The following is a 16,516-nucleotide window of genomic DNA, read 5'->3' on the forward strand; positions in this document are numbered from 1 at the left end:
TTTGGTTAAGAAAAAGAAGGAAGCATATGTAAGGTATAGACAGAATAGATCGAGTGAATCCTTGGAATAGTATAAAGGCAGTAGGAGTATACTTAAAAGGGAAATCAGGAGGACAAAAAGAGGACGTGCAATAGCTTTGGCAAATGGAATTAAGGAGAATCCAAAGGATTTTTACAAATATATTAAGGACAAAAGGGTAACTGGGGAGAGAATAGGGCCCTCAGAGATCAGCAAGGCAGCCTTTGTGTGGAGCCACAGAAAATGGGGGAGATACTAAACGAGTATTTTGCATCAATATTTACTTTAGAAAAGCATATGGAAGATATAGACTGTAGGGCAATAGATGGTGACATCTTGCAGAATGTCCAGATTACAGAGGAGGAAGTTCTAGATGTCTTGAAACAGGTAAAGTTGGATAAATCTCCAGGACCTGATCAGGTGTACTCAAGAACTCTGTGGGAAGCTAGAGAAGTGATTGCTGGGCCTCTTGCTGTGATATTTTTATCATCGATAGTCACAGGTGAGGTGCCGGAAGACTGGAGGTTGGCAAACGTGGTGCCACTGTTTAAGAAGGGTGGTTAGGACAAGCCAGGGAACTATAGATCAGTGAGCCTGACCTCGGTGGTGGGCAAGTTGTTGGAGGGAATCCTGAGGGACAGCATGTACATGTATTTGGAAAGGCAAGGACTGATTAGTGATTGTCAACATTGCTTTGTGCGTGTGAAATCATGCCTCACAAACTTGATTGAGTGTTTTGAAGAAGTAACAAAGAGGATTGATGAGGGCAGAGCGGTAGATGTGATATATATGGACTTCAGTAAGGTATTCGACAAAGTTCCCCATGGGAGACTGGTTAGCAAGGTTAGATCTCATGCAATACAGGGAGAACTAGCCATTTGGATACAGAAGTGGCTCAAAGGTAGAAGACAGAGGGTGGTGGTGGTGCAGGGTTGTTTTTCAGACTGGAGGCCTGTGACCAGTGGAGTGCCACAAGGATCGGTGCTGGGTCCTCTATTTTTTGTCATTTACATAAATGATTTGGATCCGAGCATAAGAGATATAGTTAGTAAGTTTGCAAATGACACCAAAATTGGAGGTGCAGTGGATAGCGAAGAGGGTTACCTCAGATTTCAACAGGATCTTGACCAGATGGGCCAATGGCTGAGAAGTGGCAGATGGAGTTTAATTCAGATAAATGCGAGGTGCTGCATTTTGGAAAAGCAAATCTTAGCAGGACTTACACACTTAATGGTAAGGTCCTAGGGAGTGTTGCTGAACAAAGAAACCTTGGAGTGCAGGTTCATGGCTCCTTGAAAGTGGAGTCGCAGGTAGATAGGATAGTGAAGAAGGTGTTTGGTATGCTTTCCTTTATTGGTCAGAGTATTGAGTACAGGAGTTGGGAGGTCATGTTGCGGCTGTATAGGATATTGATTAGGCCACTGTTAGAATATTGCATATGATTCTGGTCTCCTTCATTATCAGAAAGATGTTGTGAAACTTGAAAGGGTTCAGAAAAGATTTACAAGGATGTTGCCCGGGTTGGAGGATATGAGCGATAGGGAGAGGCTGAACAGTCTGGGGCTGTTTTCCCTGGAACATCGGAGGATGAGATGTGACCTTATAGAAGTTTACAAAATTATGAGGGGCATGAATAGGGTAAATAGACAAAGTCTTTTCCTTGGGGTTGGGGAGTCCATAACTAGAGGGCATAGGTTTAGGGTGAGAGGGGAAAGATATAAAAGAGACCTAAGGGGCAACGTTTTCACACAGAGTGTGGTATGGGTATGGAATGAGCTGCCAGAGGAGGTGGTGGAGGCTGGTAGAATTGCAACATTTAAGAGGCATTTGGACGGGTATCTGAATAGGAAGGGTTTGGAAGGATATGGGCCGGGTGCTGGCAGGTGGGACTAGATTGTGTTGGGATATCTGGTTGGCATGGACGGTTTGGACCAAATGGTCTGTTTCCGTGCTGTACATCTCTATGACTCTATGACTCTAACTGTTTGAAGAAAGTAAGCAGTGATATCAGCTCCTCAGTGTTCATAGCCCTCATTGTCACTGCAGCTGTACAATGAAATATTCAAATCACTCATGGGTCACTCCTAAAACTCATACTCCTGTCACACCCTTCATGCTATCCTCAACTTGGACTGGCTTAATCATCGGTTAATAGTTAACAATTAGTAAGATACAGCAATGGAACAAGGATCCAACTTCACCTGGCACCACCTCTGTCATCTTCAAGCCCATCTGAACATCACTATCTGCCTTCTCTCTGTGATCCTTGAGCCTCCCACAATGAATTTTGAACTTGTGATAAGTGGATGTATCATTTTCCCCTTGACCCTAATCTCTCCCTCATCAGAGAGTTCCTCCTAAACCTTCCCTCACCAGCCCTTTCAGAGCTCCCATTACCCTTAACTGCAACTGGACCTGTGCTCAAACTGTGTTGAGCTCCCTCAGACTATGACCATGGACCTAATTCATGACAGACAGCTTCCTCATGCTGACGCCCAGAACATAACAGAACTGAATCTGACTTTTAGCTCCTCATGTGAGATCTCAAAACTGCTGACCCACACTGACCGAACCCAAGATGCTAGACCCTTGCTGCTGTAAGTTTTCATGTCCCAAACCCTACCTGGTCCCCTTCCTTGAAGATCTCTGTGTGCTAACGTTACAGGCCACTGACTCACCCCTCCCCTGCTTTCCTCAAATCACCCTTGCTCATTCTGACCCTGCATCCAAGCTGGCAGTCTCCTGCTTCCTTGTCCTGTGCCACAGGTGTCCATAAAAACAACCACCCGTGTCAGATCCAAACAGACAAACTCCACTTAAATAACCATGAACCCGGAAGCACACGTTTACTATGTATCTGCTGATATGATGTTGAAGGCAGGACTGAATTTGAAAAGATTGTAAGACAGTGAGTATTCATAGGATGAAAATGTGATGAAGATAGGAGACAATCTTCAGATAGTATGAGGCCTCACTTGCTGCCAACTTATTCTTCAGACTATAGCACACTCAAACAATAATTGTTTCTCTCTCTTAAACTTGAAAAGGTTCAGAAAAGATTTACAAGGATATTGCTGGGGTTGGAGGGATTGAGTTATAGGGAGAGACTGAATAGGCTGGATCTGTTTTCCCTGGAGCATCAGAGGCTGAGAGGTGACCTTATGGAAGTTTATAAATCATGAGGGACATGGATAGGGTGAATAAGTCAAGGTCTTTTCCTCAGGGTAGGGTGGTCCAGAACTAGAGGGCATAGGTTTAAGGTGAGAGGGGAAAAAATTAAAAGGAACCTAAGGGGCAACTTTTTCACGCAGAGGGTGGTGTGTGTATGGAATGAGCTGCCAGCGGAAGTAGTGGAGGCTGGTACAATTACAACATTTAAAAGGCATCTGGATAAGTATATGACGAGGAATGGTTTAGGTGGATATGGGTCAAGTGCTGGCAAATAGGTTTCAATTAATTTAGGATATCTGTTCAGTATGGACCAGTTGAACCAAAGGGTCTGTTTCTGTGTTGTACATTCTATGTCTCTATGACCACTACCAATATGCTATGTTCTGAGTATTCCGTTTTTTTTGTAAGCACATCTAACATATATCACAATGATTGGATTCTTGTTGAGACAGATGTCTTGAAGTTTATTAACAACATTAACTGTTTACACTGTAAGAAGATCACAGAGTTATACATGGTCTAGGTTCTATGCTTCTGATGTTATGGCTACATTACATGACTGTAACACTACACATAGATGATTGCAATGACTACATACTACGCTGACTGTTGTACTGTGCTGCTTAATGTGAGATGAGGGCATTCATGATGCAATGTCACCTAGTTTCTTAAATGTCCACTGCATTTCTGGGATCTGTGAAATAATGCAAAGTGAAGTGACAAGTGTGGGAGAATCTGTGTTAATATTCTATTATGTGAAGCAGTAACATTGAAGATGCTGGTTTTGTTAATTCATGTTCAGCACATAAAATATCATCCTGTAGCTCGGGCACTGTTTTCCTTTACATATTGTATCAATCCAGAGCTCAGTTGTTTTCCAAAGTGTTACCAACTTCAGCACCACCTTTCCAAAAGTTCAAACTGTGTTCAAGTGTTCATTAAAGTCCTGGAGACTAAATAAAATAAAGCCTGACAAAGCTTGTATCCGGAACATTCCTGTAAGCAGAAAATGGATGATCTGCATAGAAGATCATTTGAAATCTCAACCACTGTCTTTCCAGAACTTTAATTAACTTCTTTTCTTTAAATTGAGACAAGTTATAATGTACCAATAACTTTTATATTGTGGTATGGAAAAATTTCTTCAGGCTAATTGTGGTGTACAATAGAGGAAGTTGAAAAACTTAGAAAAGAAATCTGTGTTCTTATTACTAAAAATGTAGGAGTTAATTCTTTTGGGAATCAAGATGAGTAAGAGATGGCTGCTAAATGGCATCTTGCCAATAATGTTGCTTTTTATAACAGTATTTAAAATGAATGGATTAGAAACGGCAGTGTGTGCACACTTACATTCCTAATATCCACTCTCAGAGGATGAACTCTACATCCACTGAATATCAGTCATCGTGATTTGCAATGAGTTATATTGTAAATGTTTGAGAGTAGGTGGTATAAATATGTTTGCTGAGAGTTCACATAGCCTTATAAAAAGAAAGGATGTCTTTAGAATAATGATTCAGTGTTTTTATGCTAAACTCCTCTCACTTATCACTCCTACTTTCCCCACCAATATGGTTGAATCTTAGCAAGAACTGGAATGTTGAAATAACTGTTCAGAGGCTGCCATCCCATCACTAATTACCTTTTATTTACAAATGTGTAGCATTTGACAATTACCCTGGCTCTCATTGAGTCAGGCATTCAGGGCCTCAGTATTTCCAGTATTTATCCTTTTTATGTCAACCAGGTCTCCCTGAATGGACCAGGTGAACAGCCACAATTAGGGAGCTTATGTTCTTTGATGTCCAGCTTGTTGACCCGTTACAATCACTACAAATGTCACTTTTGCTGGGTTTCATGGAAGGTTTCTCTCCATGAGGCCTGGGAAGTGCTCTTATGCTGTTGTGCCAAACTCACTTCATTAACAAGGTACCACACTGCTATCTCAGCTCTCTTGTCAATGCTAGCTGGATTCTCCCACTCACTTTTATGCAGAGGTACCCAACACTGCTGGGATATATCAAAAGCCCTGGCTCTGGTGCAATGTTTAAGAGGCCATTGTTTGCCCAGTCAAATGCCTGCACAATTGGAGACATTTGCTCAGCTACAGCAGATGATTGGTTCTCAGCTTTGTGCTCAGGGACAGAAAAGTGTTGATGGATGGAACAGTGCACAAGTGGGTTGTCCTCTTCCCCCAGGACCAGCAGAGGAGGCACCAAGGATTATGCTCTGCCACTCTCACTATTGAATACAACACCTTCCTTTTCTTGCAATTACCACAACCCTTCCCCAAGTCTCCCCACCCTGCTGACTCCGCATCCCACTGTGCTGCCTGCTCACACATACACACACACACACACACCACCACCACCACCACCACCACCATCTGAACCAGCACTAACAGCTGTACTACCCACTTTCATCTCACTCACTTTGTCTCATTCCAGGAGAAAAGAGCCCAGAATAGGTCTGAAAGAGGCAGGACGAGTGGTTAGGTGCCCAACATTCATCTCCTCATTCCCTATCAGGAGAAGAATCTGACCCTGATCTCTCTAAGCGGACAAGTGACTATGCCAAACCTTTGGACTGATATCAGTGGCTGTACTTTACTTATTGTGTAAGGATCCCTTGCCTGTGGGGTTATCCCCAGACTTGACTGACAGCTATTGCCCTTAGACTTTGAGACATGGCTGTTTGCTTGAGCAAATGTGGTGACTTTGGCATGCATGTAGCTGGCATAAGGCACAGATAATACACTGACATAGCATGGTGCCACACAGCAACATGTCTACCCCATTGACTGGTGACTGCTGACAAACATGACAGCTTGTCTGACTTGCAGCCTGCCTTTTAGGCCAGGTTGAGGGACCAAAGTGGGAAAATGTGAGGTAATTTAAACACTTAACTGTAAGGATCGCGATCAATGCAAAGGAAACTTCAGCTGAGTGTGACAAATGTTGAGTGAGTAAACTGGAAATTTGGTAAAAGTGGGAATTTGATGCAAATGGGGACAGAGGTGCTTGAATTAAACAGTCCAGGGTGAGATGTGAGTGGGAGAGGATAAAAGGTATGGATCAAGAGGCCGATCTGCAGTGAGACCAGTCATGGAGTGACTTCACAAACGATAGTGTCAAATGAGTGGAAGGATAGAAGCTGCCGAGTGAGGAAGCTTAGTCGTTAAACTAAAAGTAAGTGTGTTTAGATCAAAACAATTTTCCTTTTTATTTAAAAGCTAATTAAATATAGGATTGATACTGGTGATTTTTTAAAAAACATACATTATCATTACGGCAAAGTGTAAAGAGCAGGGAATCTGGAGTAATTTAGAAAATATGTCAATGTGATAGTGATGTTAGAACAGGTGATGTGTGGCTCTTGCATTATGTGGAGGCTGCTGGACTCCAAGGTGATCCAGAGCAAACCTAACACAGTAAATATTAGGACTTTGGATCCGAATCGAGGAGCTGGAATCCAAGCTGCAGGCATTGCACCAGATCAGGGAAGGGTGAAAGCGAGTGGATATATTCTTCGGGGTATGCAGTTTAGATTTGGTCTATGATTATACCACAGGTGGATATGACTGCAGCTGAGTTATGAGCACCGAAGAGCTTTCATTTTAGTAGCTTTGGTCCTGCAATAGTCCAACAATAACAAGGCTCCTGCAAGCTGTGTGTACAAGAGAGGGGACTGCAAGGAATTGAGCGAACACTTTATGGCACTATGGTACAGGCAGCTAGTGCAATGGAGGAAGGAAATAGGAATATAGTAGTGGTAGGGGATAATATAATTGGGGGAATAGATACTTTGAACAGTTAAGAATTAAATTAAAAAGCAGAACTTCCAAGGTAATCATCTTTGTATTACTACCTGAGCCATGGTTACCCTGACATAGAATAATTAGAATCAAGCAGTTAAATTTTAGAGGTTGCTATGGGTAGAATAGATTTCAGTTAATGGGGAACTGGCTCCAATGCTAGAGAAGAGAGCTGTTCCAGTGAGACAGGCTTTATTTAAACCATGCTGGGACCACTCTGAATTAAATAACTAGGGCTGTAGAAAGGGAGGGGAAATGTAGGCTTACAAACCAAGAGGATGTGGTGGAACTACAGGGAAGCTGTCTGGTTAATGATATCCAAAGTGGGACAGAAAGGGACAGATTGTGTTAACATAGAGAAGCAACAACGGTAAAAAGGAAAAATTAATGGCTTAGAGATTTGGGACTAGAGTGACACAGGCAAATCAAGTAGGGAGGTTTTACTGAAAATACATACGTACCAGTCAGACAGTAACTGGAATACTGTGAACAGATTTGGGCCACTTATCTGAAGAACAATGTGCAGTTATCGGAGGCTGTCCAGAGAAGGTGCATTATGCTGATATGAAGTATGGAGGGACTTGTTTATGAGTAGAGGTTATGTAGGTTAGGCCTGTACTCATTGGAGTTTAGGAGAATGAAAAGCAACCTTATTGAAATTAACAAGACGCTTAGGGGATTTTCCAGGCTACGTGCAAAAGGTTTGTTGCCCTTTTTTTGGAGGATCTAGGACTGGAGGGCATAATCTCAGAATAAAGGGTTGTCTAATGATCACAGAAATGCGGTGAAATTTCTTTGCTCAGAGGGTAGTGAATCTGTGGAATTCTTGACTGCAGAAGGCTTAAAGTCTGGATCATTAAGTAGATTTAAAACTGAGATTGACAGATTTTTAATCAGTAAGGTAATCCTGGGATATATTGAAAAGGCAGTGAAATGGAGTTGAGGATTATCTGAGTTACTCAGTGGGCTAAATGGCTTACTTCTGCTCTGGCATGTTATAGTCTGTTCTGAAAAGCTCCTTTCTAGGAGTGAAATGGTACTGGCTTCTGATCCTAATTCGGACTTCTCCAAACTGCACGAAAATCATGCAGTGCCTAAACTTTAATCACTCTTGATTATCCTGAACTGAAAACAAATTGGTGTTCTTCAATGTTTACTCCATCTGTCGTTAACCATCCCAGTAGAAAAAAATTTCTGTTAACGCTCCAGGGGTTTATTTTCTCTCTGACATACACTGGATTGGACCATTGTTCTTAAAAGACTGTCTGGCCTAGTTTGTTTTAAAAGCTTTTCTCAGAAATATGCCACTATTTTAAAATCCAAACCCTAAAATATGATAGATCACACATTTCATTGTATTGTTTCTTTCTCTGTTAATTATTTGAGTGGTTCTGGAGAGGAGCAAGACTTAGAATGGCAGAACAAATGGTTGAATATAAGATTGCTCTATTTATTTTTAACAATCTTGCTTTCGTGTCTGTGTATGCCTACTATTTTGTTAGAATCAATGAAATAAAGTGTGGCCCTTTGTCATCACTATAGAAGTTGTATTTGAAACATGTGAAGGATTGTGTTTTAAAATGCAGAACATCAGCCATGTATAGATTTTTGGAAGGAAATAAAGCGTTTTGGCATTTAACCAGCCAACATCAAACAGCATTTAACATTTTATGAATGATTCATGCTTTACAACTGTGCTCCATTTCTCTGGTTGGTTGAAGACTTATAAAAGGCTTCATGTAGTTACTGTAGAAACTTTCAAATACTTGAAATGTCCCACTTACATTAACCCATTGTATAATTCTGTAAAACAAATGTGTTTGTCCTCAAATGTACCACAAATGGTAAGTGATTGTTTGCTTTAAATTTAACCATCTGTAGACATTTTTGGTTAATCATGTGATCTGCCTATATCCTACAGTATTTGACTGATTACGTAGAAGAACAAAGATGAATGCCTTTGTTAGAATTACACAGTGAAGATATCTTGTACAATGATTGCTGCAAATCTCAATTACTTACCTGAACCATCATGTTAAAGCCATTACAGAAAAATAAGTTTATTTTTTTCTCATTGGTGACAGATGAAGGCCTTGATTTCAACTTCAGACCACTTTTAGCCAGTTCAGCTGTAACGAGTTGCAGTTTATCTCCTGTTCCAGGAGTGAATCCAGCTACTACATTGTTTCAAGGCATCAAATTATTAATGCAGTGTACTTCGCTTTGACATCTCCTCAACATCCCAGATTTCAAGCATATCTTCTCATAAATACTAAATAAAAGTGTCTGGACCTGACACAATCCACCTCACTCTCTATTGTCTGAACCTGACATAATCCACCTCAATCCCTATGGGCGAGACCTGTCACAATCCACCTCACTTCCTATTGTCTGAACCTGACATAATCCACCTCACTCCCTATGGGCGAGACCTGTCACAACCCACCTCACTTCCTATGGCCTGGCCCTGATACAATCCACCTCACTCCCTACTGTCTGGCCCTGTCACAATCCACCTCATTCCCTATTGCCTGGCCCTGTCACAATCCACCTCACTTCCTATCGCCTGGCCCTAATACAATCCACCTCACTCCCTACTGTCTGGCCGTGTCACAATTCACCTCACTTCCAGTTGTTTGATTCAGTCACAGTCCACCTCATGCCTGTGGTCTGCTCTCACCTCACTCCCTGTGATCTGATCTTCCACTGGCCTTGATTGCTGTTTTTCCCACTAGGCTCTCATTCCAGTGAGTCTGAATTTTAAGTTTTGAATCTGACATACTGTCAGGAATCAAGTGTTCTCAAATGCAAATGAACTAATATTGAAATTGTTGGTTGGAAGTTATTCAAAATAGTTATGTAAGATGTTCAGGATAAACTGCGCAAGTCATTGGTCGTAATCATTTTCTTAGTCGAGGGCTTTTATTTGTCAGTTTTAATGTGGTACGCCTGTTGTATTTGTTGCAAAAAAAATCAGTATCAAAGTAATATTGTGCTGAACTAAACATTACTGAGACATAAATGATCTGGATATTGTGTAGTATGATGCAAAACTGTCAATATTCAACATCATTATTCCTGTGAAACTGAGAGCAACGTCTGGGCCATACACAATTGCAAATCCTGAAGTCACTGTCAACAATTTTATCTTCTGCATTGCGTATTAGTTTTGACTAAAAAGGCAGTCAAAGATTAATCAGGATAGGCAGGAAAGTGAAATTGTGGCCACATGCAGATCAACCATGAAACTATTGAATGGTGGAGCAGGTTCAAGGACTTAATGGCTTATTCTTGCTCCTAATTCAGATATGTAAAAGCCCTTGAAAAGTTACACTTTGTCTCTGGATTCCTGCACCCCAGGAAGTCCCTGCCACTGTCCAGTTACATGTCTGAGTACCCACACTACAGAGGATCCACCCTTAAAGAGGAATTGAAGGGCTGTCACTGGCTGTGCACCAGTGGGCGAGATCCCTGTTGCTTTCGTTAAATCCTTCCCAATTGTTTCTGAGGTTCAAAGTTGCTGGAGAGCTTTTCCTAAATCAACCCCCTGCTGCAAAATATTATGGATGTTGGACATTTGAAAAAAAGAAAATGCAGGAAAAATTCAGCAGAATTGACAGCATATGTGGGAAGCGAATTGTTGTTAACAGGTGGAATTTTATCGGAATGGGAGGGTATCCAAATGTCAGGATGATACACTGTACCTGAACCCATGAAGCAGTAAATAGAGTGTACCGTATTGAAAGATAGATAAGCAAAGCACTATTACTTCTAGAAATAATTTACACCTCTGGAGGCAGACCAGGGAAAAGATAAAAGGAAAGGGTTAACAGGGCAGGTTTGGGAAGATGCCATGAGACAGTTTGTTGGGGCGGTTAGGAATGGATCAGGGTGACGGAGAGAGAACAGACCATTAGCGGCTGAAATTCGGGGGTGGGGTGGGGGGGAACCTGTTTGTTGGAGGCATGCTCCTAGAAGTGACAGAAATAGCAGAGGATGATCACTTGAATGCTGCACCTGGAAGAAATTTAGGAACTGGAACAGATGGACTAAAGAGTCTTGTAAACTACAGTCAGGGACCAGGGAAATGGAAAATGGGCCTTGAATTTCTTTTCTTTTCCAAGCCACTTAACAACATCCACCCCCACCCACCCAACCCAAATCGTGTGTGTTAATTTTACCATTTAAGATTCACTAGTTTATTTTCTTTAATTGAAATATTACATTCATAATACAGCTTCCATGTACTTTGAATGTTTACGGTTTTTAAATGTCCATTACTGAAAGGCTGTAATGGTGCAGAGGTAGTGTCCCTCCCTTTGATCCTTGAGGTCTGAGTTTACCTGCTCCACACATGTATCATAACATGTCTGAATAGTTTTATTCAAAATATGCTCATCATTACCAGAGAACTCTTTCTGCCACAGTCCTAGTGCCCCTGTCTCTGAGCCAAGGTACACAGGTTCAAGTCCCACCCGTTCCAGAGATGTAACGTGACATCTCTGAACAGGTTCTTGAGAAAATATCTTCATCCATTACTGACACCATGACAGTGTGCCTCAGTTTCAATGATAAGAAGTGAATGTACTGAAAGAAGCTTATTTTAAACAAGCGTATGTAAGAAATTAATTGGCTTGAAGTTGAAAAACAAACCTTTGTTCTGACTTCCATTGAGACCAGTAAGTTTATTCACAAGACTGGACAGTGAACAGGGAGTAAACCATGGGGTTCATTCCCCCAATCCAACAAGGGCCATTGTTTACATGGAGTGGTTAAATCCAATTATCAACTTGAAAGAAGCCAAGAAGAATGACTTCTGATCATAGATGTACTACTGTGCATGTTTAAAATATGGAAATAGATATCTTGTTCACACATTTAAAAATGCCAGCTATGACATACCTTCTTGAAATTATGGCTCTCCCAAAAATGACAGAACTTCTCTGGGTGGCTCAGTGTCTCGTGGTTAGCACGTTGCTTCACAGCACCAGGGACCCAAGTTTGATTCCATCCTTGGGCGACTGTCTGAGTGGATTTTGCGCATTATTTCCATCTCATGGGTTTTCTCCCATACCCCAAAACTGTGCAGATTAGGTGGGTTGGCATGCTAAATTGTCCATAGTGACCAGGGCTATGTAGGCTAGGTGGATTAGCCATGGGAAATGCAGGGTTAGAGGGATAGGGTAGGGGAGTGGGTCTGTGTGGAATGTTCTTCGGAGGGTTGGTATAGTCTCAGTGGACTGAATGGTCTGCTTCCACACTGTCGGGATTCAATGAAACAAATACTGAAAATCTCAAAAGTAGGGACTTGCTGTAGCTTAATGAGAAGTCAGAAACTGAGTTTCAAATCCATACTAAAGTCTCACTTCCAGTATCAAGGGACTTCTGCAATGCCAGAGGTGCTGCCTTTCAGAATGTGAAGACCTGGTAGTATGCAAGCACTGCCGATTCACATTCACACTCACAATGTTATTTAAGTTTAATTCTCCAAGGCTAGAAACTAACTCAGCAAACTGCGTAAGGGACCATGTCAACTGTGTGTTCAGTCACATTATTTCAGCTACAGAATTAATTTCATCTTGGGATTTTTAAAAAATACAATGATAAATATAATGTTGTTAAGATTATTATGTTCCATTTACATAACTATTCAAGTAATACTCAATATGTTAGCGGAAGAAATAGACGCCAAGACTCTTAAACCTTAGCCTGCTTGGCTCTCTCTCTCTCTTATTCCTGATGAAGGGCTTATGCTCGAAACGTCGAATTCTCTATTTCTGAGATGCTGCCTGGCCTGCTGTGCTTTGACCAGCAACACATTTGCAGCTGTGATCTCCAGCATCTGCAGACCTCATTTTTTACTCTTAAACTACCTACTGTCTTAATCTAAATCTACAACTATGATGGAAAATGCTTCATGTGCCTGATTTGTAGCATTATATTGGCAGTAAAATGCCTGTACCACAAAAAAGAAGTTATTTCTCAATACAATCCACAAAACTCACTCATCACTTGTATTGCTTGGAACACTTCTTGTGACCACCTCTGCAGTTCATCGATCAGTTTAAAGAGAGAATTTCTCAGTTAAGTCATTAGTAGACAGATACAGTGTTGGATGCTGCAGGAATCGATATGTCCTTCCCTAGATCTCTTTGCATCTGCCCAAAGACAGGGAGATACCAATTTCAGAAACTTTGATTGTATGAGCCTTGATACAATCGTTTCAGATTTTCCCAGGTGAATGATCAGTATACAGCTAGTTAAAATTGCGCACATTTTATATAGAACAGGAAGATTTCCCAAAATTGTATGTGTGGAATATATTTGTTCAAATCCTAGCCCTGGCTTGCTGTGTCTTAACAATAGGGAAATTGGTAAAGTATCTCTGAAGAAGAGGACACTTGTAAGATATCGCAACTTTCCTTCCTCAGAACAAGAGAATCGGGAGAGCAACTTGGAGATCCATACAAATAATTTAGACCTCTTTTGTCAAAATCTTCCAAATTATGAAATTGTCCTCTGGAGCATCATCCATCCTGTAAACACTCCTATTGTAATCAGGTGCCTGTGAGAGATATAGTTGTAAAGCTGTCTGAAATTGGTCAGAGCTCTCATCCGGCTGCTTTGGGTTCTAAAGAAATTATATCGAGGATTTAGCATAGTTGGGTTTCATCAGATCATGTCAAGCAAATTTATATTGACATTGTGTACCTGTACCTGAAAACTGCTCACAAAATCTCCACACTGCCCCCCCCAACCCCATCATGTTAAAAACTTCAATGGGATGATCATGTGCAGAATAAACTTTTTAAATTGCTGCAACACTTCACAACAAACCTGCAAATATTTGCACTTGGCACAAAATATTACCATCTGTACTCATGTAAAAGTCAATCCTTATTTTTGGCCAAAATATCTTGCATTTTCCATATATCTCATGCAAATGTTAACCCTACTATATCGCATTATAAACCTCTTACATGTTCCCATTCATCCACTTAAACGAAATCACATTCATTCATTCATACCAGTAACTCTACTCATTGCTCTCTGTTTACTATATCACATCTCCATTCATTCATTCATTTATAACTCTACTTAGCCCTTTAGGTTTATGACACACATTTTGATTAATTAATTAATTATTTCTAACTGGGACTAAGTCTATCAATATTATTGCACTTTGTTTACTATACATCCAAAAGTTAATATCATTAAAAGTTAATCCTTTTAATTGTGCCATTATATCTGAATAAAAATGAGATATATTAGCTACATATATCTTTAATTCTTTGACAATTTGTGAATGCTGCTAAGGTTCATTACATATGAGAGTAAATGAGAGGGAAACGGAAGAATTTGGCAGGAAAGTTTAAGATGCTTACACATTCAGACTTTAATAAATGTTTCATTTTAAGTGTGCCATTATACCAGGCCAGGATGATGTTGAGCAGTGTGATTTTGCATGATTTCAATGAATCTTTGGCATATTAAATTTTCGTACCCAGTGTGTATAAATAAAATTTACTACCAGTAATTCATTCTTGTTTCACTTGCTTTTATCCGGTAATTACTTTTACCATAATTCGTTATGTTTTTCTTCTTTACCCGGGATTAGTTGTGTAATCAAATTGACTGCTATTAATAATACGGTATTTCAGCATGAATTTCAGCCCCTCAAAATTAGTGCCAGTGTAATAGTCGACCTGAGAATTTAACCTTTAAAAATAGTCTAAAAAATTCAACTTTTACATGAATATGGTATTTTACATAAACTCCATGTGGTAATGAAAATATCACTTTGTAAGTAAGATCTCATTAATGTAAAATTCTTCATCATATTAAATATTTCACTATCGACTAATTTACTTACTTTTCTTAATTCCTAGTGATTTGCTGTCCTCCCAGTATGTGGAGCATACTGTTGATGCAAGGGGAAATTCTGTTCAGTCTGGGGTAAGTCTGACATGAATTGGGTTTTTTTTGCGTTAGCTTCAAAATATCACACGCTGTACTAGACTTTTCAAATTTGATTGGATTTTCAAATATTTTTGGGAATATTCACAGACTATCTCCATACTAGAAGCATATATTGTCTAAAATGAAGCAAAATTAAGCAGATTCAGCAGTGTCCACTATTACCTTTTGTTTTCAAATGCTTTTAATCCAATGTTATTCTTAAGAACGCTCATTCACGTATTTTATGAAGACATAGTATCTATAAATGCTTTTAATACTGTTTTTCAATCCTTTAAATGCATTTTACGAAGCTATTGTACATTTATGTGCAATGCATACATATATTTTAAGAGTGTAAAATTTACTTGGACATTTTATGAGTCAGTGGTCTTCTGATTGCACAGTGGTATGGTAGCAGTGATATATTCACTCGAGGTATGACACTGGAAATAATGTAGGCACCTTGCTTAATCTTGGCTTCTGGTGTCATTTAGGACTTGGTTCAGGCAGGAAAAGTTTGTCTGGGTCATTGTCTTTCATATGAAAGTAGAAATTGCTGGAGAAACTCAACAGGTCTGGCATCATCTGGCAGAGTTAACATTTTTGTTAACTGAAGTTCACAAAAAAGAGGTTATTGAATCCAAAGCACTGACTTTGGTTTCTATCCACAGATGTTGTCAGACCTGCTGAGTTTCTCCAGAAATTTCTACTTCTGTTTCAATTTTCCAGCATCTCCAATTCATTGTTTTAGTCTTTCACATTTAGATTAGATTACTTGCAGTGTGGAAACAAGTCCACACAGACCCACCACCCACCCATTTCCCCCCCTTACCTAACACTACGGGCAATTTAGCTTAGCCAATTCACCTGACCTGCACATCTTTGGACTGTGGGAGGAAACCAGAGCATCCAGAGGAAACCCACGCAGACACAGGGAGAATGTGCAAACTCCGCACAGTCAGTCGCCTGAGTCGGGAATTGAACCCGGGGTCTCTGGCGCTGTGAGACAGCAGTGCTAACCATTGTGCCACCATGCCGCCCACAAAGAAGCTACATTGTTTTCTTTAAAGAGAAGATTGAGAAGAGATTTGATAGAGTTGTTAAATTCTTGGAAAAAAGATTGTTTCTGTATGCAGAAAAGTCAACAAGTGATGGACACAGTTTTAAAGTGATGAACAGAAGAACCTAAGACAATGAGGGAAGCCTCACTTTTTTATGTAGCAAAAGGTTACAAATTGGAATGCAGTTTCTGAAGGAATGGTGCAAATGGATTTGGTGGTGGACTTAGGGAAAAGAATAAGAAAACAAAATCTAGGGCTTCTGGGAAAAGTTGGAGTATTGGGACTAGCTGTATTGATCTTGTAGCCTTATTTGTAGCCATTCAATGAACCTATAAGTGAAACATTCATGAGGCACAGGGAAGTTTGGCCAATCTACCTAACTTGCATATCTTTGGACTGTAGCAGGAAACCGGAGCACCCGGCAAAAATCCGTGTGGAAAAGTCAGCTGACCATGGACTTTCCTCTTAATTTCAATGGAGGGGACAAGATTGT

General features: G+C 40.4%; 1 protein-coding gene across 1 annotated transcript in view; it reads left to right on the forward strand.

Moving 5' to 3' along the window:
- The window catches only part of adam22 (ADAM metallopeptidase domain 22), a 365,020-nt gene that overhangs the window by 67,768 nt on the left and 280,736 nt on the right, over nt 1–16,516 (forward strand). Inside the window, exon 4 of the mRNA XM_060825702.1 lies at nt 14,893–14,959. Within this exon, the coding sequence (XP_060681685.1) occupies nt 14,893–14,959 (67 nt within the window). The remainder of the gene's footprint in view (nt 1–14,892; nt 14,960–16,516) is intronic.

Source organism: Hemiscyllium ocellatum, chromosome 5, assembly GCF_020745735.1.
Source record: "Hemiscyllium ocellatum isolate sHemOce1 chromosome 5, sHemOce1.pat.X.cur, whole genome shotgun sequence".
NCBI classification, from domain to species: Eukaryota; Metazoa; Chordata; class Chondrichthyes; order Orectolobiformes; family Hemiscylliidae; genus Hemiscyllium; species Hemiscyllium ocellatum.